This window comes from Danio rerio, chromosome 10 (assembly GCF_052040795.2).
Source record: "Danio rerio strain M-AB ecotype USA chromosome 10, GRCz13ab, whole genome shotgun sequence".
Classification (NCBI taxonomy): Eukaryota; Metazoa; Chordata; class Actinopteri; order Cypriniformes; family Danionidae; genus Danio; species Danio rerio.
In genome coordinates, this window is record NC_141030.1 from 39,919,148 (window position 1) to 39,945,689 (window position 26,542).

The 26,542-nt window shown below is 35.8% G+C and overlaps 5 protein-coding genes across 23 annotated transcripts in view; all 5 read left to right on the plus strand.

Moving 5' to 3' along the window:
• Positions 1 to 26,542, plus strand: part of or30bv1 (odorant receptor, family 30, subfamily BV, member 1) — a 202,249-nt gene that overhangs the window by 81,376 nt on the left and 94,331 nt on the right. The window lies entirely within an intron of this gene.
• or80a2 (odorant receptor, family 80, subfamily A, member 2) lies at positions 5,006 to 5,986 on the plus strand. The gene is given in 1 exon segment (NM_001256340.1): positions 5,006 to 5,986. A coding segment is annotated over 1 exon segment (981 nt).
• On the plus strand, positions 11,988 to 12,935 carry or80a6 (odorant receptor, family 80, subfamily A, member 6). Its single transcript, NM_001256341.1, has one exon. It carries the CDS (start codon positions 11,988 to 11,990, stop codon positions 12,933 to 12,935), a length of 948 nt encoding a protein of 315 aa, NP_001243270.1.
• On the plus strand, positions 17,326 to 18,267 carry or80a10 (odorant receptor, family 80, subfamily A, member 10). The gene has a single exon (NM_001256342.1). The coding sequence runs from the start codon at positions 17,326 to 17,328 to the stop codon at positions 18,265 to 18,267; it is 942 nt and encodes a 313-aa protein (NP_001243271.1).
• Positions 25,576 to 26,517, plus strand: or80a11 (odorant receptor, family 80, subfamily A, member 11). The gene has a single exon (NM_001256343.1). It carries the CDS (start codon positions 25,576 to 25,578, stop codon positions 26,515 to 26,517), a length of 942 nt encoding a protein of 313 aa, NP_001243272.1.

Here is a 26,542-nt window from a genome sequence, read left to right on the forward strand (position 1 = left end):
GCTTGCTGCTCCAGCATTCACACGATCTGGTTAGAAAAGCACAAATTGAGTTATATTAAATGTTACAAGGGCATATTCAACTTTATGATCATTTTCATATTATGAAAAAAGTACTAAAAAAACAAAAGTACTAAAAAAAAATTTTTGTACTAAAAAAGGCCTAATATTTGATACATTCTATATTGTAAAACACTCTTACAAGCATGCACAAAAAAACGAAATGCTTCTTAGTTATATTGAAATCCCATATTCATGTAAAAAGTTCTATATTCTCCAAATGCACAGTGTATAACTCGCACACATTCCCAAAAACAAATTTCCGTTACATTAAACTTACATTTTTCATATATGCAAGATTTGAAGATGATGCTACAATGCTGTTTAGGTATGATATGCAAAAAGAAAGGAGGTGAGCAGCACAAACAAATACTAGAAAGAGTTGTTCTTGTTTATAGACAGATGGTTCTGTAAAAAGACTGTGACCTGTGACATTCTGAGTTATATATACCACTGTATGTAGTATAATACCATGCCTCTCCGGACTTTTAAGCTGACCAATCGTGGCACTGGCAGCATATTCTGCTACATCAACTGCTAATTCATATAGAGAAACCTGTCCTGTTACTTAATCATGTCTAATAATATTAGCAATAAAATGAGCCCCTTACTTTATACTGTGTACACCCAAAGCTGTTCTTCAAGCATTTAGTTTCTTCTGTCCTCCTTGAGTGTCAAGACAGTGCATTTTCTCCACTGAGTCATTAGAATCCACACGGATCGCAATGTAAGAACTTCTTACTGGTCTTACAACACAAGGTTTTCCTTTGCTACTTAGGTTTCCCCAGTTCGCCCTTTTAGAGACTGACCAGGGGCCTGTACCATGATGCTGAATTAGCTTTAGATTCAGTGTAGTTTGTATCAATCTTGGGTGTTAGGCAACATGAAAGAAGGCAGCTTGACTTTATTTACTCTTTGTTGCCATGGTATTTTGGAGCAGCTGAGATGTGCTGAGCTACCTTCGTGGTACCTCAAACCCAGAATTGTTGCAAACTATGCTGAAACCTAATTGGCTATCCAGCTAATCTGGCTTTACGATACAGGCCCCCGGGCTTAAACTTGCTTGGCTTCAGTGGTCAACCAGGCTCTCAGGTGAAATTGCTATGGTATTTGGACCATTGATTGTTATGCAAATTGTTATTGTGAGAAAGCACACCAAAACAATGGCTGTTTCTCAATTTGCATTCTTCAGTGATCTTGCGTCTTTGTGTTCTTGTGTAACGTCATCATCAACCATCAAACTTCAGTTCCAAAACTCAAGAACAAAGGATGCGTGAGTTTCTGCATGTGTTCTTGGTATTGAGGATGCACCGATGCAGACTTGGGTACCGTACTCGCTCGAGAAGCTCCAGAAGTCATTGCGACTGAACAGAGGACTCTCAGGTTTCAGGATTCAGTCTCCCTAAATGAGACTGTAAAAAAGTAAATATTAACACGAAAAACTTAATAGAGGCATAAGCACATCAAGGGTGTTTATTTGCTGAAATTCGTAAAAAAAATCTGTTTTATTTGTATTGTGCAAAGTATATTTGTATGGTTTTTGTGCATGTTGTATATATTGAAAAGGGGAAAACAATAAAATGTTGTATGAATGCTGTTATGTTAAAAATGTGTGACGGTCATGTGACCATTAGGAAGAACGCAGCATCTCATTTCTCAGAGGTCGCATTCTGTGTTCTCGTGCTCTCTCGAATTCGTTCTTCCGAGGTGACCTGGCAAGACAGGTCTTCATAAGACCGCAATATTTAAGAACCACTCATTCACATACTCATGACTAGGGCCAGACGGAATATGCAGACATTTTTTGCTATTTCTGCTCAGAATTGTTTAAAATCTGCAGATTTATGCGGAGTTATTTTGAGAGTATCTTAACTAAAACCTTATTAAAGTAAATAAAAAGTAATACCTTTTTAACTTTTATTTAATGTTTACTATGCAAATCCATCTAGATGCACTTTGTTTGGTAAACTAAGCAAGTCTCATATCTACTAAAAGGCAGAAAATATGACTTCACAAACTGTATTGTAAATAAATAATATGAATATTTTCACATTAGTTAATAATACTGTAATTAATTTAAAAATGGAATAAATACAAATTTACACACATGTACACAAGTAAAAAAAAAAAATAATAAATGATGGGCAAAAAATCTGCGGAATTCCGCACACACAGATTCCATATGAGCCTACTCATGACTCTCGTTTCAGCATTATGAACTTTTCTAAGTTTTTTGTTCTGTTTTGCCTAGTTTTTTTGGTTAACCTTGGACTGTTTTTTGTATTGTATGATTGTTTGGTGACTGGCCTGGCCTGACCTTTTGTCTGTATTGGTGGATTACTCTCTTGGATTACTTGTGTCACTAGTGTTTGCTCATGTTTTGCACTTGAAACTTCAACTCAGTTGTTACTCGTTTATAACTATCCAGATCTTTTCTTTTTCTTGCCTTCTTTTATCCATGTCATTACTGTAGCTGCTTAACATGAGTTAATTCATTCAAAATTACTGAGCGCTCCTGCTAAAGTGATGTAAAGTATGACGAACATATAAGATTTAATAAGTCTTAAATAAATTATGCTTTTACAGAGCAGTCAAAGTTAACATGAAATTGCAAAAAAAACATGACAAAAAATTGCACATTAAAAGTGTGTAGTTCACATACTGTTTTTTTTTTTTTTTTTTTTTTTTTTGCTGAAGAATTAGTTTAATGTATTTTAAATTGATTTCCTGCTTTTTAATCGTAGTTGTTCAAAGTTTTACACAGTATTCTGTGGCTGTAAATCAGAAGTTATGCTGTCAAATTTATTAGAGTAATATTGCAGAAATTACAACTTGGTTAAAAGCTTGTTTTTTGTAAAATGTGTGCATATAGTTCCTTTAGGTTTTGGTCATCCATCAAAATAGTTGATTTCTTTAGTCTTTCATGATGTGTGTGCCTGTGAGTGTGTGTGCATTCACAAGTCTGTCTGTATGTGTGCTAAGGATGTGTAGTAATTAACAAATGTTGCATCATCTAACTCTAAGGTGTCTTTTCTAAAGGATAATTACAAAATGTCTTAATTATCCTACTAATAGCTCTGTGTTTGCTCAGGGAAAACTGCGGAGAGTTTCATGAGGTACCTGGGAGATTTCTGCCTGGTGTCTCGAAGCTCATTAGTGTGAAGCAACAGTGAAAAAAACAAGTGTAATGTGACTTGTAGTGCACCCACGAGAGAACTTTCACAGAGGGCAGAGGTCACGTTGAACTTTACATGAAAAACACATGTACATTGAAAACAAAGATCATTTTTTGGTCTTGGTCACAGCCATGGAAAGGTCATTTAAAATTTTACTACTCTCATGCCACAATTTCCTCAATCTGCTTATGATGGTGGCAATAAAAAGAGTTTTTAATGTTCGAGAAGCATGAATTTCACATGAAGAGTTTATTTATATGTAATCTAACAGTGTAATGGAACCTGCCACTTCTGAATTATATATATATATATATATATATATATATATATATTAATTAAACAATATTATATGAAATACAAATACACTTCACTCCACTACAACTCGCTTTACTAATATCAAAAACAAAGTGGTTCAACTTAAATAATTTATTATCTATAGATAATACAAACAGTTTTTTTTTGTTACAAAAAAAACGTGTCCTAAAGCCCATAAAGTCATACATTTTTTTTTATATAATCCACATATAGTGTATCTTACACATTCAGTTCTACATCCAATTATTAAGAGGAATTATAAATTCTGTCTGTTTTTATAGGAGGCAAATATTGTTAGCAGTAACATCTCCTTAAACTAAAATACTAGTTTATCTAAGGACATTTTACACTTAATTATATAATTATTTAGTGTTTAATTAACTAACATTTTAATCGACTATATACTATTTTTTACTTTCGTTATTTTGAACACGTCTTTCAATTCATTAGCCAAATAATCAGAACATGCATGACAAATTACATAAAGTTGGGTATATGTTTTTTTATTTACATTTTGTATTACTACATCCACATGTAAATCAATTGTCTGTCTGTTTGTGTGTGAGTAATTACAGTCATAATCTTAGTTACTTACAGTACGGCCTTAGTAACTTAGAAACACTACCTGGGCCTTCCAATGAAACATTTCAAAGTGTTAATGTTGTTGTTCCATGAACCTTTTATTCTTGTTGTCAAACTATTTACATAACTTAATGTTAAAACAGCTATCATAACATGATCAATATGTGGCTCTTTTTGGATTCTCAGAAGCTATATATATATATATATATATATATATATATATATATATATATATAGAACAGGAAAGGTAAGGTGTTGGGACCATTGTTTTTGTTTACATCCCTATTAATGGTTTATATTCGGTTTAAATAAAATATATTACATTTCTAAATAAATGTGTGATTATAAATGATTATAAAATATTAGTTTTTATTATATTAGTTTAATATAATATGGAGATAATTTTCTGTGCATGCTGTGCATGTTTACTTTGCTAAGCTTAATTGATCATGGCTGCTAGGAAACCATGACGCATTTCTTACACTATAAAATGCACGTATAAAGGGTATGATTTTATTAAAATGTTAATTAGGATGAGAGGATCATATCAGACAATTTTTTATTTCATGTTTTAAGTACACCAATTGCAATGTAAGGACCTAAAGAGGACAAAACGGTTTTGCCTTTGAGCTTTTTCATTAAGAATGCATGAAACTCTTTTTGTACTTTTATTAAAACTTTACTTCAATTTACACAGTTTTCAACACCTGTGTACTACAGAGACTGTGTGCATCTTTCTGCCATATTCCTTCATTGGCACTTTATTTCTGTGTATGTATGAGTATGTTGATGGTCTGATTGACTTAGTTTTTTCAACTATACTGAATATGTTTTAAAATATTTAACTCCATATTTTAGAAAGTGGGTGACCAAAAATGGCAAATGAAAATTACACAGTAAAAAATGTTGACAGTTTGATAATCACTGGATTTGATCACCTGCAAAACCAAAAGCTTCTTGGATTCCTCGTACTTATATCCTACATACTCATACTGCTTGGAAATGGAATAAATCTGTTTATCATCTTGACTGACAGACATTTACACAAACCAATGTACATATTAATGTGTAATTTAGCTGTTGTTGACATGATGTACTCCTCGACCTGCAGCACAACCATGATCTCAGTGCTGCTGGCTGAGATTAAAACAGTTTCATACTACTCTTGTATCTCCAGGACATACTTTTATCATCTTGGTGATTTCACAGAGTGCATGGCTCTGACATTAATGGCAATAGACAGACTTATTGCTATTAGGCTTCCATTAAGATACCACAGCTTTGTAACAAATTCCCGAGTCTTTCTGCTTATTTTTCTGACCTGGCTCGCTGGTTTTGCTGTTATAGGTTATGTAATATCAGTTTCGGACAATGTCCCATACTGTCAGCCAATCATCAAATATGTGTTTTGTGAGTATGCTTCCATGATCAGAGCTGCTTGTGTTGACCCTGAGCCATATTTTTTTATACCTGCAATGTTAAATATGTGGCTATTGTGTGGACAGTTCCCTTTTATTTTGTGCACGTATGCTGTTCTGGCATATAGTGTGACTAAACTGGCCAACACTTCAAGCAAAAAGCAAATGATCAACACTTGCTTGAGTCATATAATTGTTCTCTCCAGTTTTTATGCTCCAAAGCTTGTCTCTAGCTTACTTACTCGAATAGGAGTTGTGTTGACTTTAACTGAGCAAAATGCAATTCTGATTACAGCTTCTTTAGTTTCTCCCTTAATCAACCCCACTGTTTATTGCACCAGGACTTAAGAAATCAGGAAGCGATTAGCAAATGTATTTTTGCATAGGAAAACAGTACCAAATCCTTTGAAGTCAATTTCAAAAGGTTCATCATCTTAGTTTATTTTGTTTCGGTTGTTTTTGGGACACTTTTTTCCCATGTTAGAAACTGTAAACCAAAGCATTGACATGCAGATTATTAATTTCTTGTTTTCAGATAGAATACAAAATAGAGGAAATATCAGTTTTTAAATGACAGTATTGTGCCTGTTGTAAATATTAAATGTAATGTTGAACACAAAAACAAATAAAAAACTATCTTTTAAACAAAATTGTTTATAAATTAATTTTTATATGAAAAAGTTGAATAATAGCCATAATAAACTAAACAAAGTTTGTTGTCCCTCAGTCCCAGATGTAAATCAATTACTATTTTTATTGAAACATCTGTTCACAGGGATCTAAATAACTCTGGAGGGTAATGAATCTGTTAGAAGACCCTTGTGTACGGTACAAGTATTATTGCTCATTAGTTTCATTGAGCTCCAACCTGCTATACAAAATACATGTAAAGAGTTACTTGCTGCTTGGATACTCTATTTAGGTCTTTAAATTAATATGCACAGATATATTTATAATACATACTAGAATACTTGATTATGCTTGCTTAATCAGAATATTGAGCATTATTTCATAACATTATTAATGCTCATCACAACATCATGCAGGCCACTTCAATCTTCAAACAAACATAATGCAAAATGCTGTGATAAAAACCAAGAAAATATTCACTTTAAGGTGAAGTTTGTTATGTTAATGGAAAGATTTCAGTAATCTTGTTAACTCAGCATGAGTCTGTTAATTTGTGTTGGGTGTTTTATTGTGCAAATCGTCTTGGAATGTGTCTTTGGACTGCAGAGCAAGAATTGATTGATGTGCAGAGTTTAAAAATTGTTACAGCAAAATACAACACTCAGGATTGAGAAGCCACTGTGACTGTTAAACACACATATGGCACTCATACACTAACATTTATACACTTTCAATCATGGTCCCATTGCTGGCAAATAAATATGTATGCATGAATCTGTGTAGTGCTGTCTTTATTGTACATATGTGTTTGTTTAATGTGATTGTTTTTATTTTATGTTTTTTGTCTACTCTCTGAAATTATCGCTATGTTTATGTACTATTATGTACCTTATCTTTCTATACACACTGAAGTAACCACAGACACATGTTCATTTGAACATCATTTATTAAATAAACAAACCATAAAAAGATTACATCCACTCACCGGTCTCCACTCTTCAGAACCAAACCGGTGCAACCTAGGACATTTATACGGTATTTTCCCTCCGTTCATTCAGAGTGGCAATTTTGGGGTGACATCATCAGGGTCATCACCTTATGGTCGGTGATTAAAAACCCATTGCTGCTTGTTTTGTTTTGAGTTTTATGCACATACTTATTAACTTTCATTCATTATTATTTTGTTTAATGTTCTTTATATGTATATTTGTCTACATGTTACAATACCAAACTCTAAAATGAGATAATCCATGGGTAACAGCTAAAAATTTTAAATGGTTTCCAAACCCAAACACTGTTACGGCACTAGTGATCTTGTCCAATGTTAACCAGTATCCACTAGAAAGAGACGTTTTGTTATCTAGTGTTTTTCTAGAGTGTTTGGACCAGGTGCAGAGTATTGCATGCAAAGTTTGTTTGAATAAAACAAAGAGAACTGGGGTCTGTTCTTCGTACATGGATTACTCAATTAGCTGAATATGGATATTGACGATTTGACATGATAAGTTAGTGGCACGGTAAGTAATGCTGTCGCCTCACAGCAAGAAGGTCGCTGGTTCGAGCTTTGGCTGGGTCAGTTCAGTTGGCGTTTTTGTGTGGAGTTGGCATGTTTTCCCTGCGTTTCTGTGGGTTTCCTCTGGGTGCTCCGGTTTCCCACACAGTCCTAAGACATGGGGTACAGGTGAATTGGGTAAGCTGTAGTGCTTAAATGAGTGTGTGGATGTTTCCCAGAGATAGGTTGCTGCTGAAAGGGCATCCGCTGTGTAAAAACGTGCTTGATAAGTTGCCAGTTCATTCCGCTGTGGCAACCCCGGATTAATAAAGGGACTAAGCCGATTGAAAGAAGATGTCACTAAAGGAACATCCTTGCTCTATTTTTAGATTAAAGGCTTATTGGGCTCAACATAAGATCAACATTCACCACATGATCGCTCTAATCGGAATTATGATTTGTAACTTTAGGTAGGTTTGCAAACGTGTACTTTTTATTCCGTCTACCATAAACTTCAGCCATTTGCATTAATTTTGCTTTCATTTTTGATTAAATATTGATTGATACTTAAATTGATTATTGTTTTCTGGTTTGGACCTTTATTTTGTTTTGTTACTTTATTCTTGAGCCAGGAGGTTGTAACTGGAGATATTGGAGAAAGTGTGTTTTGGCAGATTTTAATCAGATCTTTTGATTTAGCTGAACAGGCCTGTAAATACCTTGCAAATATTGTGTAGTTTATCTTTCTTTATTGTTATTTTGTCACTTTCATCTTTTTGCTGTTTTTTCTTTTTTACTTTTTGCCAATTAAATCACACTTCACCTTCATCAGCAGCTTCTGTGTCACTTTTGCTTCCCATCCGCCGGTTCACTCCTAACAATCAACAAAACTGCCTCCATACTTAAGTGAACTCAATACCAAACTATAGTCATACAAAGAATAAACTACTACAGAAGCATGTATCTTGTAGAGAGGAAATGTGACAAATGATCAAAAATGAAACAGCGAAAAATGAAAGCAAACAGTTTATTTTATTATCGACTTATCTATGTATGTATCTTTAAAGGTAAAGATATTTTGATAGTTTGTTTTATTTAATGATTAATTTAGTTATGATGACATGTTATAGACTGTCAAAGATAAATTGATTTTTCACAATTTTGTACAGAAAAACAAAAATAGTCATTCTTGGCCATTCAAACAAGAAAATGCTACAAACTAATATAAAATCAGACACGGACAACAAAACTATCAGATCCATCTGAATTACCAAAGACTATAGAATACACAAGACATGTGCCCAGTCTTGACTGGGGAAAAGTGTAACTGTCAATATGGCGAATAAAGCCCTGCCTTCTAGTACAGGAGCCAATGAGCGATTGATATAGGCAGAGGATTCTCCAGAGGAGGGGCTGGCACCAGATGTGAATTTCTGCAGATTTTGTGTGACACAATTGTTTAGAAATTTAACCAAAGAGACAGTTGTTGGTTAATCTTATTGTTGTTTCCTAATATGAAATTTAATATTAAGTTTGGTAAGCAATTTTGGAGAGATTGATGTTTCCCTATTCAAACAGAACGCCAGGGAGGCGTTTCAAAGATGGTCGGCAAGTGAAATTACTTTACAATTATGCAGAGTGCTGCATTTTAAAGCAGAGAAACAGTCAAACAGACTCTTTAAATTGTGGCTAATTTAAGTCTGATGTGATTTAGCACGACAGCTCTGGCGGGTTATGTGGTTGTGAAATACTTTCTTCATGTTTCTGTTGAAAAGGTCAAACACAGAACAAAAACTTACTGTTGTTTTGATTGTTTTTTTTATAATGCTTTTGCTCATATTGGAGGCTGTAAGGGAAAGCATAGACATGTGTCATGTCCCAATCTGCATACTATCCTTCCTAAATAGTATTTGAAACTAGAATAAGTATTTTCCAAACTGTATTATGTTGAAAAGAGTATACTACACCCAAAATTTGTTTGCTATTTGTTTAAACTACTTATTCAAAATGTACTGAAACACAAATATTCTCAGTTTTTTGCAACAGCTTAATTGTTTTATGATCAATCCACCTAAATTTAAAAACTAACAAGTTAACTTAATGCCTTCATGTTGTCTTAACACAAAATAATTGCATGGAAACCAGCAATTTTTACGGTTTAAAGTTTCCCCGGTGGTTTACTGTTTCCGGTAGAAATTCAAAGTGTACGCATACCTGCCAACATTTGAGAGAGAGACTTACCAAAATTGATGACTGGGGGATAATTACGCAAATTTTTCAGGAGAAATAACAAATTGGGAGGGTGTATACTTGACAGCCATCAAGTAGAGAGGCTTTGGTAAAGATGAATGACTCTTTAATAGGGCTTCATGATTCTGGGAAAAACGTGAATCACAATTTTTGCTTAATATCCAGATCGCAATTTTCTCACGATTCTATAAATGTTAAATAAAGGTTAATATGATAAGCCTATTATTATTAATTCTCAAACATATGGTAAAACAACAATGATAATATTACGCCTATGTGTAGGTCCACTGTTGCTTAAAATGCAAAATTTTGTATTATGGTGGACTTGAACAGACTTTCAATATGTCCTGTTTGTTAATTCACAGTAAAATGATGACAGCAGAATATAATTATTCATAACTATAAAATTGAATTATTATGTTTTAGACATGTGCTTGTCATCTGTCATTGACAACATTATTAGACAATTATGTTTCCATCATATACAGGCTAGGGTTGTTACACTGACACATTAAACATTTATTTTCATGCACACTTTGTGTTCGCTATGAAATAAAAAACATATCAAATGTTGTTCGTAATCATAACTGTGAAATGCGATATGATCATTTAATGGTGTGTGCACAGGTTTCACTTTCACTTCCTAGTGCTGCTACTGTCACTGAGAAAACTACTTGCAAATCAAACCTTCTGCATGGTCCTCAAACGATCGCTCTTTGCAACAAACTGAACACTATTTACAACTTTATTACCTGTTATTCACAGCATGTGCAGGTTGTGTTTAATAAAGTAGGCGACATTTGTGTGCATGCGCGCATTCTCCTCAGTAAACAAACAGAGCGTCAGCTCACGTGTGATTTACACCGTAAGTACATCATTACATTTAGACAGAAATAACATTTTGGATAAATTAAACCTTATAAATACAGTATGTGACATTTTTAACACCATTTGAAGGTGTCAATGTTGCTGTGAAGACTTCTGCGGCCGCCTTTTTCTTCTCTCCTGACCTAGAAATTATAATTGGCTGAACCGTAGAAAAGGCTAAATTAAGATTGTGTGTAGGGTCGAATCGAGATTGTGATCTTTTTACGATTAATCGTGCAGCCCTACTCTTAAATATTAACCTACAGGAAAATACCTTAATCAAGTTTTTTTGCATTATATTTCATCTGCTACTACAAAAATTACTTTTATAAAGATGTGTTTGGTTATTAACTTCTGAAAACCTAAAGAGATTTCTCTGCATGAAAGACTCAATGTAGATGCAGAAGAAAGAAAGAAATGTAGATGATGTGAGGAGATTGACGAAGGTCACAACTAAGCAATGCAATGCTTGGTTAATTAGGAAATAGTTTGTCCCACAGCTTGCATACTCTTCTGTTACACAGTCAAAAGTATGTACTTTTTCCTCACAAAGATAAGTAAAAAGAGGTGAATTTGGATGCAGCATTGTCAATGTTTATTTGTATGAATTAGTAAGTGGACTCTTGTGTAAAGTCATTGTCACAGTTCAGCTACAATATACTATATAATATGTTAAAAGTTACTTGCTTGTAGCCTGCACACATTGTTTTTGGAGATTGACAAGTCCTCACAGACATGTAAATTAAAAATAAGTGCTAATTGGAAAGATACGTTCTATGTTTTGTTGTGGTTGCTATGAAACCATGACATTGCCTGTCTCGGAAAATAAACGTATAAAATGCAGGAACGCTCACACACACTTCACTTGACCTGGATTGAAGGAGTGTTAGAGAGATTTGCATATTAAATTCTCATTTATGTTGCTTTATTTAAAAAGTTATAACAAGGGGAATTATTTTGAAAATACTTTCTTTATTCTTCAGAATGAATGAAACTCTTTTTGTACTTTTGTTAAAACTGTACTTCAATCTTAACAGTTTTCATCACCTGTACCTTACAGAAACTGCCTGCATCTTTCTGCCCTTTTCTTTTACAGGAGCTTTTTTTCTCTGCATATATGAGTACATTGAGGATGTAGTTGCCAGCTTTCAACTACACTAACTGGGTACTAACTGTATGTAAGAGATTTGGTAATTGATAATGGCGAATGAAACTTTTGTGAAAAATGTTGACAGCTTTATAATTACTGGATTTGATCACCTGCAGAACCAAAAGCTCCTTGGATCGCTCATCTTGATAACCTACATACTCATACTGCTTGGGAATGGCATCAATCTGTTTATCATCTCGACTGACAGACATTTACACAAACCAATGTACATATTAATCTGTAATCTAGCCGTTGTTGATGTAATGTACTCCTCGACCTGCAGCACAACCATGATCTCAGTGCTGCTGGCTGAGATTAAAACTGTTTCATTCTACTCTTGCATCTCCAGGACATACTTCTATCATGTTGGTGGTTTCACAGAGTGCATGGCTCTGACATTAATGGCAATAGACAGACTTATTGCTATTAGGCTTCCATTAAGATACCACAGCATTGTCACAAATTCACGAGTCTTTCTGCTTATTTTTCTGACCTGGCTCGCTGGTTTTGCTGTTATAGGTTACGTAATATCAGTTTCGGACAATGTCCCATACTGTCAGCCAATCATCAAATATGTGTTTTGTGAGTATGCTTCCATGATCAGAGCTGCTTGTGTTGATCCTGAGCCATATTTTTTTATATCTGCGATGTTAAATATGTGGCTATTGTGTGGACAGTTCCCTTTTATATTGTGCACATATGCTGTTCTGGCATATAGTGTGACTAAACTGGCCAACAATTCAAACAAAAAGCAATTGATCAACACTTGCTTGAGTCATATAATTGTTCTCTCCAGTTTTTATGCTCCAAAGCTTGTCTCTACCTTACTCACTCGAATAGGAGTTGTGTTGACTTTAACAGAGCGAAATGCAATTCTGATTACAGCTTCTCTTGTTCCACCTTTAATAAACCCCACTGTTTATTGCATAAGGACTAAAGAAATCAGGAAACGATTATCAAATGTATTTTTGCATAGGAAAACAGTACCAAATCCTTAAGTCAATTTCAAAAGGTTCATCATCTTAGTTTACCTTGTTTCGATTGCTTTTGGGACAATTTTTTCTCACATTAGAAACTGTAAACCAAAGCATTGAAATGCAGATTATTAATTTACTGTTTTCAGTAATAATAGAGGAAATATCAGCTTTTAAATGACAGTATTGTGCCTGTTGTAAATATTAAATGTAATGTTGAACACAAAAAAACAAATAAAAACCTACCTTTTAAACAAAATTGTTTATAAATTAATTTTTATACGTAAAAGTTAAATAATAGCCATAATCTAAACAAAGTTTGATGTCCCTCAGTCCCAAATGTAAATCAATTGCTATTTTTATTAAAACGTCTGTTCACAGGGGTCTAAACCACTCTGGAGGGTAATGAATCAGTTAGAAGACCCTTGTGTAAGGTACAAGTATTATTGCTCATTAGTTTCATTGAGCCTCCAACCTGCTATACAAAATACATGTAAACAGTTACTCGCTGCTTGGATACTCTATTTAGGTCTTTAAATTAATATGCACAGATATATTTATAATACATGACATACTAGAATACTTGATTCTGCTTGCTTAATCAGAATATTGAGCATTATTTCATAACATTATTAATGCTCATCTCAACATCATGCAGGCCACTTTAAACAAACATAATGCAAAATGCTGTGACATAAACCAAGAAAATATTCACTTTAAGGTGAAGTTTGTTATGTTAATGGAGAGATTTCAGTAATCTTGTTAACTCAGCATGAGTCCGTTAATTTGTGTTGGGTGTTTTATTGTGCAAATCATTTTGAAATGTGTCTTTGGACTGCAGAGCAAGAATTGATTGACGTGCAAAGTTTAAAAATTGTTATTCAAATTGGTTGTTTTATTTTGAGTTTTATATACACATTTACTTTCATTTATTATTATTTTGTTTATTGTTCTTTATATATATATATTTGTCTACATGTTACAATACCAAACTCTAATATGGGATAATCCATCATTAGTAAGGCCTAATGATATAAAATGGTTCCCAAAAACTGTTACAGCGCTAGTGATCTTGTCGAATATTAACCAGTATCCACTAGATGGAGGCATTCATTCTTTCCTCTTCAGCTTTGGAGTTTTTGTTTCTTTTTTTTTTTTATAATTTTATGTATCATTTCAATTAATATTTGATTAAACATACTTAAATTGATTATATTTTTCTGGTTTGGACCTTTATTTGGTTTTGTTACTTTATTCTTGAGCCAGGAGGTTGTAACAGGAGATATTGGAGAAAGTGTGTTTTGGCAGATTTTAATCAGATCTTTTGATTTAGCTGAACAGGCCTGTAAATACCTTGCAAATATTGTGTAGTTTATCTTTCTTTATTGTTATTTTGTCACTTTCATCTTTATGCTGGATTTTCTTTTTTACTTTTTGCCAATTAAATCACATTTCACCTTCATCAGCAGCTTCTGTGTCACTTTTGCTTCCCATCCGCCGGTTCACTCTTAACAATCAACAAAACTGCCTCCATACTTTAGTGAACTCATTACTAAACTCAAGTCATTCAAATAATAACTACTACAGAAGCATGTATCTTGTAAAGAGGAATTGTGTGACAAATGATCAAAAATAAAACATAGCTAAAAATTAAAGCAAACAGTTTATTTTATTATCGAATTATCTATATTTGTATCCTTAAAGGTATAGATATTTTGATAGTTTGTTTACTGGTTAATTTAGTTAGGATGATGTTTTAAAAAACTTTCATAGATTTTTCACAATTTTGTACAGAAAAACAAAAATAGTCATTCTTGGCCATTCAAACAGGAAAATTATACCAACTAATATAAAATCAGACACAGACCACAAAACTATCAGATCCATCTGAATTACCAAAGACTATAGAATACACAAGACATGTGCCCAGTCTTGACTGGGGAAAAGTTTAACTGTCAATATGGCGAATAAAGCCCTGCCTTCTAGTACAGAAGCCAATGAGCGATCAATATAGACTGACGATTCTCCAGAGGAGGGGCTGGCACCAGATGTGAATATCTGAAGATTTTGTGTGACTCAAACATTTAGAAATGAAACCAAAAAGACAGTAGTTGGATAATCTTATTGTTGTTTCCTAATAAGAAATTTAATAATGAGTTTGGCTAGCATTTTGGGAGAATTTGATGTTTATCCATTCAAACAGAGGCGTTTCAAAGATGGTCGCCAAGTGGAAATACTTTCCAATTATACAGAATGCTGCATTTTAAAGCAGAGAAACAGTCAAACAGACTCTTTAAATTGTGGCTGTATGAGCCCTATCATACACCCAGCGCAATGTGGCGCGCGGCGCAATAGTCTTTTGCTAGTTTCAGCTTGGCACAAAAGTCGTTTTGAGGCGTTTAAATAGCAAATGCATTAGCGCTCGTGTGCGCCCATAGGCGTTCTGGTCTAAAAAGGAAGTGAAAGTAGTTCCATTATCTCTCATTCTCATGCAGTAGATGCTCTGTTTAACAGTTTTCTGTTAAAAAAACTGTTAACTGTTTGCTTGTGAAATGCAAATTTTCTCCACTTAGACTTACTTTACGTCCTGTAAATAGCGAATGAGCTTATGGCGCGACACAGCTGGCTCTTAAAGGTAATGGGAGATGAGACTCTAATTGGTTTATTCTCAAAACACACCTATAACTCATTAAGAAAATAACTCAACCCTTTTAGACTATGCGCCATGGCGCAAAGCAGATTTTCCAGTCCTTAAATTAGCAAAAATGCGTTCTGACACGCCCTGAAAGCGTTTGCGCCCTGCGTTTTGCGCTCTGCGCATGGACCGTCAAAATAGAGCCCTATATCTTTTGCATGATGTGATTTAGCACAACTAAAAAAATTTAAACAGATTTTTTGCAACAAGTTAATTGATTAATGTTCAATCTACCTAATTTTGTAAAAACTAACAAGTTAACCTAATTCCTTCATGTTGTCTCAACACAAAACAATTGCGTGGAAACCAGCAATTTTTACGGTGTAAAGTTCCCTAGTGATCTACTGTTTCTGGTAGAAATTAAAAGTGTATGCATACCTGTCAACATTTGAGAGAGAAACTGTACCAAAATTGTTAAATCAAGTAAAGAGGCTTTAGTAAAGATGTATGAATGACTCTTCAATATTAACCTACTGAAAAATACCTAAGTCATGTTTCCTATACCTAAATCACTCGCAGATGGCAGATTAACCTGCTGTATCATGTCCAGTATCTTAGGAAATTAATTAGAAAGAAATGTAGATGATGTGAGGGAGATTGATGGGGCTCGCAACTAAGCAACACAATGCTTGGTTAATAAGGAAATAGTTTGTCCCATAGCATGTATACTTTTCTGTTACAGTCAAAGTATGTTCTTTTTCCTCACAAAAAAGTGCATACTTTTAGGACGTATAGTACAAAGAGGTGAATTTGTATGCAGCATTGTTATTGTTTATTTGTTTTCATTCATTTATTTTGTTCTCAGCATAGTCCCTTTTTTAATTAGGGGTCGCCACAGCGGAATAACCCGCCTATTTGTTTTCAAATAAAGTAAATAATTAATAAGGATATTTACTTTAACATTATTGGCAAAAAATATGATGATTTGGTATTAAATAGAAAAACATCCTTTTACCAAATACCTGTTAATCAAAACTGTTTGTAGGTTGTGTGTGTGAACATTCATAATTAAAATGAATGATAACGATAAACACAAAACTAAATCGGTTTTATTTCAGTAATTATACGGTAATACCGTTTCTATTAACACATTCACATACTGGTATCTAAACTACTCAGCTAATGATTAATTAGTAAGTGGACTCTTGTGTGAAGTCATTGTCACAGTTCAGCTACAATATGCTATATGATATGTTAAAAGTTACTTGCTTGTAGCTTGCAAACATTGTCCTGGCAGATTGACAAGTCCTCACAAACATGTAAATTAAAAATATATACTAATTGGAAAGATACGTTCTATGTTTTGTTTTGGTTGCTATGAAACAATGACGTTGCCTGTCTCGGAAAATAAACGTATAAAATGCAGGAACGCTCACACACACTTCACTTGACCTGGATTGAAGGAGCGTTAGGGAGATTCACATATTAAATTCTCATTTATGTTGCTTTATTTAAAAAGTTAAAACAAGGGGGAATTATTTTGAAAATACTTTATTCTTCAGAATGAATGAAACTCTTTTTATACTTTTGTTAAAACTTTACCTTAATCTTTACAGTTTTCATCACCTGTACCTTACAGAGACTGCCTGCATCTTTCTGCCCTTTTCTTTTACAGGAGCTTTTTTTCTGTGCATATGTGAGTACATTGAGGATGTAGTTGCCAGCTTTCAACTATACTAACTGGGTACTAACTGTATGTAAGAAGTCTGATAATTGAAAATGGCAAATGAAACTTTTGTGAAAAATGTTGACAGCTTTATAATTACTGGATTTGATCACCTGCAGAACCAAAAGCTTCTTGGATCTCTCATCTTGATATCTTACATGTTCATATTACTTGGGAATGGCATCAATCTGTGTATCATCTCGACTGACAGACATTTACACAAACCAATGTACATATTAATCTGTAATCTAGCTGTTGTTGACATAATGTACTCCTCGACCTGCAGCACAACCATGATCTCAGTGCTGCTGGCTGAGATTAAAACGGTTTCATACTACTCTTGCATCTCCAGGACATATTTCTTTAATCTTGGAGATTTAACAGAGTGCATGGCTCTGACATTAATGGCAATAGACAGACTTATTGCGATTAATCTTCCTTTAAGGTATCACAGCTTTGTAACAAACTCACGAATATTATGGCTTATTTTTCTCACCTGGATCTTCAGTTTTGCTGTAATAGGTTTTTTGACATATGTGGCAGACACTCTTCCATACTGTCAGCCTATCATCAAATACGTGTTCTGTAGTTATTCTTCTCTGGTCAGAGCTGCCTGTGTTGATCCTGAACCCTATTTTGCCATTTCTACAGTATATAGTATGGTGACATTGTGTGGACTTTTCCCTTTTATTCTGTGCACGTATGCTGTTCTAGCATATAGTGTGACTAAACTGGCCAACTCAAGCAGAAAGCAAATGATCAACACTTGCTTGAGTCATATAATTGTCCTGTTCAGTTTTTATCTACCTAAGATCGTCTATATTTTACTAACTAGAATAGGACTTGTGTTGACTTTAACAGAGCGAAATGCTGTTTTGATTGTATCCTGCTTTGTTTCTCTTTTAGTAAACCCCACTGTTTATTGCATCAGGACTAAAGGAATCAGAAAAAGAATAACAGATATATTCTTGTACACACAAAAAATAACCAAGTAATTCAAAATAAATTTCAAACCTTTTAATCTTATATGTGATTTGTGGGGATATTACTCGTTATTGTTTTGGTATTGTTTTTGTGAAGCTTTGGCTCATGATAGAGACTAAGCCAATAGATAGAAATGCTAATGTTGATTTATTTGTTTAATGGGGAAAGGGGGAATGTTTTGTAAAGACAGTATTGACTAAAATGTAAATCTTGAACAGAAGAATATTCTCTGCATTGACAAAATTCTTGTTAAACAAATTTGTTTGTAGATGCAGTGTATTCCCTATTTATATGCAAAAATGCAATAATCATAATAAAAATGAGTCTTGTTCCTCAGTCCCAACTGTAATATCAGTTATGTATTTCAGTATGTGTGCATAAGCATTTAAACCTTTCAATTACATTAAAAACATACAAAACATTTAAGTATTGTGTCTCTGGTGTGGAGACTGGTGAACCACTGAGCCAAAGGGGTAGTTGTGTTGGACCCAAACGAAAACACTACAAGTAGAGATCCAGAAAACAAGGATTTATTTTAACAACTCAACTTAGATTCTTCTCAAATATGAGGTGGCAAAACAGACAACTTAGATTCTTCTCAGAATTAAGAATAAAAAATATTTTAACAGTATATTATGCATACAAAGAAAACTCCACAAGGGAGGAAAACAAAGGGCCTACTCACACTATGCTATCCGAACTATGCCCAGGCCTGTTTCCCAGATCGTTTTTAAGAAGTGTGAGTGCTCTTAATCTGGCTCAGGCAAAAACTAAAACTGAAAGCGAGATGTGATTGTTTCAAATTTGTTTATTAATCATTCTTACTGTTCAATGCACGCAAACTGTCATAGTTAATTAAAGACGCAAACCTCTCACTGCACGAAAGTGACGCATCTTCAGCACTAGGACTTTGATTTTTTTATGAGCATCAAAAGTGGCTGATCTGTTCAGCAAAATATGTGTCACTGTGTCACTGCATTTCAAATGACTTCAATGACGATATAACTGAAGAAATCTCCACTGTGCTGAGCGAGAGCGTTTCTGACCAGTGCATCATCGATGATGTAAGTGTGCCAAGGCCCAAATGTAATGTGAGTGCGGGCCATCGGGGGAGACGGGAGGGGGGACAAGCGTGCTTTGGCCCGGTTTAAGGCAACTGTACATAGTGAGAGTACGCCCAAAGAAACAATAAGGCAGCAAGCAGACAAGCTATTTTACTATAGTTTATGACAGAAAGGTTCTCATTTGTCTATCTTCTTTTGATATATTGGCTTTCTTAAAACTTTTAGGCATCTTAATGTAATGTCCATGGTGTGATTTATGCACGGGATCTATGCAAGTTTTATATTAGTTTATATTGGTTGCGTGGCGGACATTACGCTCTTTCCCTCTCATTACATGCTTAAATATCTGTCCTATATGACAATATAAAAGCTGTTAAAGTCCTCGTGTATGAGATTTAAGGTTTGGGACTCTGCTGAAGTCTGTTCTGAAGTGAAAGCGTCAGACTTGACGTAATTCGCTATGGTTTTTAATGACGCATGACTCGCATTGACAGGTGGAAATCCGATCTACTTACTTACACTGCAGACAGGAGAACACAGATCCAATTCATATCGGATAAATTTTCACATATGACCAGGGCCTAAATCTGATTTGAGTAAATTGGTGACCAAGTGATGGAGTTGTTGACTGCCATTCATCGAAGAGTGGTTTCCAGATCTTGGTTAACTTCTTCTGTCTCACCGTTGGGTCGAATGGAACCTAAATGGTAGGCTGGTAGTGGCCCCAAAGAGTTAGCAAAAAAGCCCCCCTGAACCTGGACAAAAATTGTGGGCCTCGGTCAGATACACAATCCTAGGGAATGCCAAATACTCTGAAAACATGGCTCATTGTGAGCTCAGCGGTCTCCTTGGCTAATAGTAACTTGAGCAGGTGAATCGGTCCACCACCACCCATATGACATTGTTGCCCTGGGAGGGTGGAAGTCTCATAATGAAGTCCAGGGAGAGGTGTGACCAGGGCCTGTGGAGGATGGAGCAGTCCCTTAGGTAGCTGCGTGATGATTTTCCCTGGCAACATACTTGGCAGGCCTCCACATAACCTTTAACATATTCCTTCATAAAAGGCCACTAAAGGCAACGTTAGGGAAATTCTAGAGTGTGGATGCTTACTGGGTAGCAGGTCAATGGGGACTCACGACCTCACTGCAAGACATGGGCTCGTGCTGATCAGGGGACATACAGAGCACCCAATGGTCCACTGCCTGGATCAGGTTGCTTGGTTTGGGCCTTACGGACTAATTTTTCCAGATCCCATCAAAGGAGAGCAACAATCCTTGAACTAGAAATAGTGGAAGAAACATCTCTGGAGAGCAGGCACTGGACAAGGTGTCTGTCTTGAGATTCTTGGAAGTCAGGATTAACTAAAATCTGTTAATAAACAACATCCAGCCTGCAGAAGGTTCAGTTGTTTGGCCTGCTGGAAATATTCCAGGATCTTATGGTCTGCAAGAACCTGAAAAGGATGTTGAGCACCCTCAAGCCAATGACACCACTCTTCCAAGGCGAATTTTACAGCGAGCAGCTCTCGATCGCCCACATGGTAGTTGCGCTTAGCATCAAACAGGTGACATGACATAAAAACACAGGAGTGTAGTCTTCCATCTTCATTCCTCTGTGATAAGATTGCTTCTACACCTACTTCTGAGGCATCCACCTCCACCACACAGGGTCTTTCCGGATTAGAGATGAGCTGAGGTGAATCGATACTTAAGATCCTGGAAGCCATCTGCTGCTTCAGGATACCAGTCAATCTTGACTTCTTCTCTCTTTGTCTGCACTGTCAAGGTAGCCATCACCATGCTAAAATTTCTGATAAACTTCCTGTAAAAGTTTGCAAATCCCACAAACCAATGCACCGCTTTAACTGTGGTTGGAATAGGGCAGTTGAGAACAGCCTGAATCTTACTATGGTCCATTTCCAGGTGACCAGGGATGACAATGTAACCAAGAAACTTAGGCTGAGCTACATGAAACTCACATTTGTCTGGCTTGACAAAAAGATTATTTTCAAGCAGTCTTTGGAGAACCCTGTCGACATGCCCCTCGTGCTCCTCCACTGACTTGGAAAATATCAGTATATCATCCAGTAAAACAGATACAAATACATTTTACATGTTTCGGAGGACATGGTTAGTAAGTGCCTAGAACACAGCAGGGGCATTGGGCACCCAATATTCATAGTGGCCTGTGGGAGGGGGTTTTAGGCCGTCTTCCATTCATCTTTTTGCTGTATCGCTCCAGATGGTAGGCCTTGCAAAAGTCCACCTTAGAAAAAATTTAAGCTCTTTGCAGCAGCTCAAAAGCAGTAGCCATAAGAGGCAGGGGATTTCGATTCCGAACTCTTATCTTGTTGAGACCTCAGTAATCGATACATGCGCTAAGTTCCCCCCATTCTCCTTCCCCACAAAAAAAGAAGCCAACACCAGCAGGGGAAGTGGAGGCTTGGATGATGCCAGTTGCCAGGGACTCCTTGATGAAAGCATTCATAACAGCCTGTTCAGTGGGAGATAAGGAGAAGACTGCCTCTGGGAGGACAGGAACCAGGGTAAAGGTCAATTGCACAATTGTATAGGTGTTGATGTGGCAAAGAGGTAGCTCAGGACTTAATGAACACTGCCTTAAATTGATGATAGACAGTGGGAACTTAAGATAGGTCTACAGACTCCTAAGGTTCGGGATGAGGGGATCTGAGTTAAACAGGTGAAGTGGAAAGAGGGACTCCAACCTAGAAGGGAACCTGGAATGGTTCTTGGGGTATACCATCCAATGCAGTTACTGCATGGGGATGAGGGAGAAGGTGGGTAGGAATCTTAAGGTCCTTGGCCAAGGACAGATCTATGAAATTACCTGCGGCACCTAAATCGATCATGGTGGCTCTCACAGGACATAGTGGCTTGAAGTACTAAAATGGTGTTGGCAGGAGGAGCTTTTATTTTCCCCATCACCGTCCTCCTGTAGCTAGGTGGGGACCATCATTTCCAACAGTTCCAGACAAGTGGACCAAAAGTGACCACGGGTACCACAGTAAAGGCATTGTTGCTCCCTCATGCGTCATTCCCTTTCACTGGGATAGAGTCTGGAACAACCTAGCTGCATGTCTTTTAAAAGGTTTGTCAGTCAGCAGGGTAATAATATAAGCAATGTTTAAGCAGTCAGTGGGAAATCTTGAAGGATAAAGCTCAAAAGTGAGAGAGCACTGGGTGAGAAACCCCGGACAGGAACTAATATCGCCAGAGAATAGTTTGGGGGTGGAGGGTGTAAGTCAGGGCTCTGCAGTAGTTACTGGAGCTTTGAGAGGGCTGTTGGTACTCATAGGTTGTGCAGAAGCAGAATGAGAAGCAACAGGGAGACTTTCAAAGAGCTGCCGAATGGAGAACATGACAGTAGCAAGGAGCTGTTTTGTCATCAAGTCCTCTTGATGATTAAGGACCTCCTAATCGAATGAAATTTCATGACTGGCAATCACCGCTTACAGATCATTGGCACTGAGTGTCTCTGAGTCCTTGTCTGACTTGGTTTTTCTGTCACGGATGGGTCTTGAACACGAGTCTCTAGTGTGGAGACTGGTGAGTGAACCACTGAGCCACAGAGGCAGTTGTGTTGGACCCAAACAAAAACACTCCAAGTAGGGATCCAGAAAAAAAGAATTTATTTTTAAAAAGTAGGTAGCAAGACAGAAAAAACTCTTATCTGAGCTCTATAGCAAACAGAGCTGAAGGCACCCTGGTCAACTGATCAAAACAAATAATTTCCCTGTTCTCAAGCTGACCTCTTGATTACAGATGTTCATATTGTCTAACTTAGAATTCTGACTGATTAGTGTAATTAGTTATCCCTCTAGGGTCTAAAACATGATTTTGTGGTCTTTGGATATGCTCTGACATAGCCTTGGCTGTCCTATAATTTTACTTCATATAGCAGAAACTGGGCTACAATGATATGCAACAAAGATAGATGTATATGCTTTATGCATAAAAAAAAAATAAAGATTGTGTGGTTAGTAGGGATGTAACAATATTGTAAATACCGTCATACCGCAATAGTAGTTTTTTTCAATATTACCGTAGGCGCATGACTCAATAAAACTATATTTCTGAGAAAAGTTTGCTTAGGCGAATGAAGCGAACGGGAGGTAGCGGGAACTACATTTCCCATCAGCCTAGGCGTGGCCATCATTCTTTGCGGTCTGTTGTCGCTACAGATCCAGTAATGCGGAAATGGAGTGTGTGAACCTAAAGCGGGTTTTAAATCGGATGTGTGGAAGTTTTTCGTTTTCTTTCTAAAAAGATACGAAAAAGGAGAAAAGGTGACAGACAAAGAAAAAAACAGTATGCAGGCACTGCCAGACTGTGGTGAAATATAAGTCGGGGAATATGACTAAAAACAGTCATGGGGACTGCAGAACACAGCACACTTGTTAGATTAATGCAGACATTGACTTGTATCGCAAAGAGACCTCTATCTCACTCATGGCTTGTTGTGGAAAGACAATGCACAACGTTACCCACTGCGGTCAAGCTTGGCTAAATCATATCTCTCTGTCCCAGAAACCTCAGTCCCAAATGAGAGGGCTTTTTTCTGTTGCAGGGGACATGCCCAGAGATCCCAGCTTTTATCAGATTATAGGTATATGATAATTTTCCTTAAAAAACCCATCTCTATCTAAGTGAGTGAGTGATTAAATGTTGAATGTGATGTGTTTTCAACAATACTAAATTAAAACTTTTTTATATGGTTAAATAGTTTGTTATTAAAATTGAAAAATTAAAGTTCCTGTTTCGAAACTTACAGATAGATGGCTAATTTGTATGTCATTGATATGTTTAGTGATAAGGTAAATAAACACTTTTGGCACTTTTTTTGAGTCTTTTCATTAGTTTTGTTTTCCTGTAAATTACTCAATAAATACCGTACCGTGCCATTCATTCCGAGGTATTATCGTACCGTGAAATTCTGATACCGTTACATCCCTAGTGGTTAGTAAGTTTTAGGGAAAACAGTCACAGAAACAAAGCCAAAAAACACATCCTAAATATTTCTGAATAAGACCTTTGAAAAACAGCTTGTTTGGGCCACTGGGGAAAACGAAAATAAAAAGAAAGCAGTGACTTCCAAATTTACTTTGACTTGAATTTTATTGCAGAAAATACAGCAAACATTATTTAATGTGTTCCTTCTAATTTTATTTTTTAATATTTACCCAAATTAAACGTTGCAGTTTTGGTTCTTGCAACACAATTCAAAAAAGTTGGGACAGGAGCAATTTAGGGCTTGGAATCAATCAATCTTTAAGAATTGTTAAACGATGAAACAGGTGATTGCCATTATAAATTGGACGAAAGCAGCATCCAAGAAGGGTCTAGTCCTTTCGGAGCAAAGATGGGCGGAGGATCGCCAGTTTGCCAACAAATACACGAGAAGTGTGAAAGTGATAAAAATGTGAAAGTGTGTTTTTCTGAAGTCACACTTTACTCTATTGAAAAGGTCATTCAGCTGCAATCCAATATGCTATATAACATGTAAAAAGCAGCTTGCTGGCAGCTTGCACACATTGTTCTGGCAGATTGACAGGTCAAGTCCTCACAGACATGTAAACTAAAAATATATTCTGATTAGAAAGATATGTTGAATGTTTTGTTGTGGTTGCTATGAAACAATGACATGTCTGTCTCAGAATAAACGTATAAAATGCAGGATAGCTCACACACACTTCACTTGACCTGGATTTAAGGAGTGTCTGAGAGTATCATACTAAATTCTTATTTATATTGCTTTATTCTATTTGTAAAAAGTTATAACAAGGGGGAGTTATTTTGAAAATACTTTCTTTATTCTTCAGAATGAATGAAACAATGACATGTCTGTCTCAGTATAAACATATATAAATGCAGGATACCTCACACACACTTCACTTGACCTGGATTCAGGGAGTGTCTGAGAAAGTATCATACTAAATTCTTATTTATATTGCTTTATTCTATTTGTAAAAAGTTATAACAAGGGGGAGTTATTTTGAAAATACTTTCTTTATTCTTCAGAATGAATGAAACTCTTTTTGTACTTTTGTTAAAACTGTACTTCAATCTTAACAGTTTTCATCACCTGTACCTTACAGAGACTGCCTGCATCTTTCTGCCCTTTTCTTTTACAGGAGCTTTTTTTCTGTGCATATGTGAGTACATTAAGGATGTAGTTGCCAGCTTTCAACTATACTAACTGGGTACTAACTGTATGTAAGAAGTCTGATAATTGAAAATGGTGAATGAAACTTTTGTGAAAAATGTTGACAGCTTTATAATTACTGGATTTGATCACCTGCAGAACCAAAAGCTTCTTGGATCGCTCATCTTGATATCCTACATGTTCATATTACTTGGGAATGGCATCAATCTGTGTATCATCTCGACTGACAGACATTTACACAAACCAATGTACATATTAATCTGTAATCTAGCTGTTGTTGACATAATGTACTCCTCGACTTGCAGCACAACCATGATCTCAGTGCTGCTGGCTGAGATTAAAACGGTTTCATACTACTCTTGCATCTCCAGGACATATTTCTTTAATCTTGGAGATTTAACAGAGTGCATGGCTCTGACATTAATGGCATTAGACAGACTTATTGCCATTAGTCTTCCTTTAAGGTATCACAGCTTTGTAACAAACTCACGAATATTATGGCTTATTTTTCTAACCTGGATATTAAGTTTTGCTTTAATAGGTTTTTTGACATATGTGGCAGACACTCTTCCATACTGTCAGCCTATCATCAAATACGTGTTCTGTAGTTATTCTTCTCTGGTCCGAGCTGCCTGTGTTGATCCTGAACCCTATTTTGCTATTTCTACAGTATATAGTATGGTGACATTGTGTGGACCTTTCCCTTTTATTCTGTGCACGTATGCTGTTCTAGCATATAGTGTGACTAAACTGGCCAACTCAAGCAGAAAGCAAATGATCAACACTTGCTTAAGTCATATAATTGTCCTGTTCAGTTTTTATCTACCTAAGATCGTCTATATTTTACTAACTAAAATAGGAGTTGTGTTGACTTTAACTGAGAGAAATGCCGTTTTAATTGTATCCTGCTTTGTTTCTCTTTTAGTAAACCCCACTGTTTATTGCATCAGGACTAAAGAAATCAGAAGAAAAATAACAGATATATTCTTGTACACACAAAAAATAACCAAGTAATTCAAAATAAATTTCAAACCTTTTA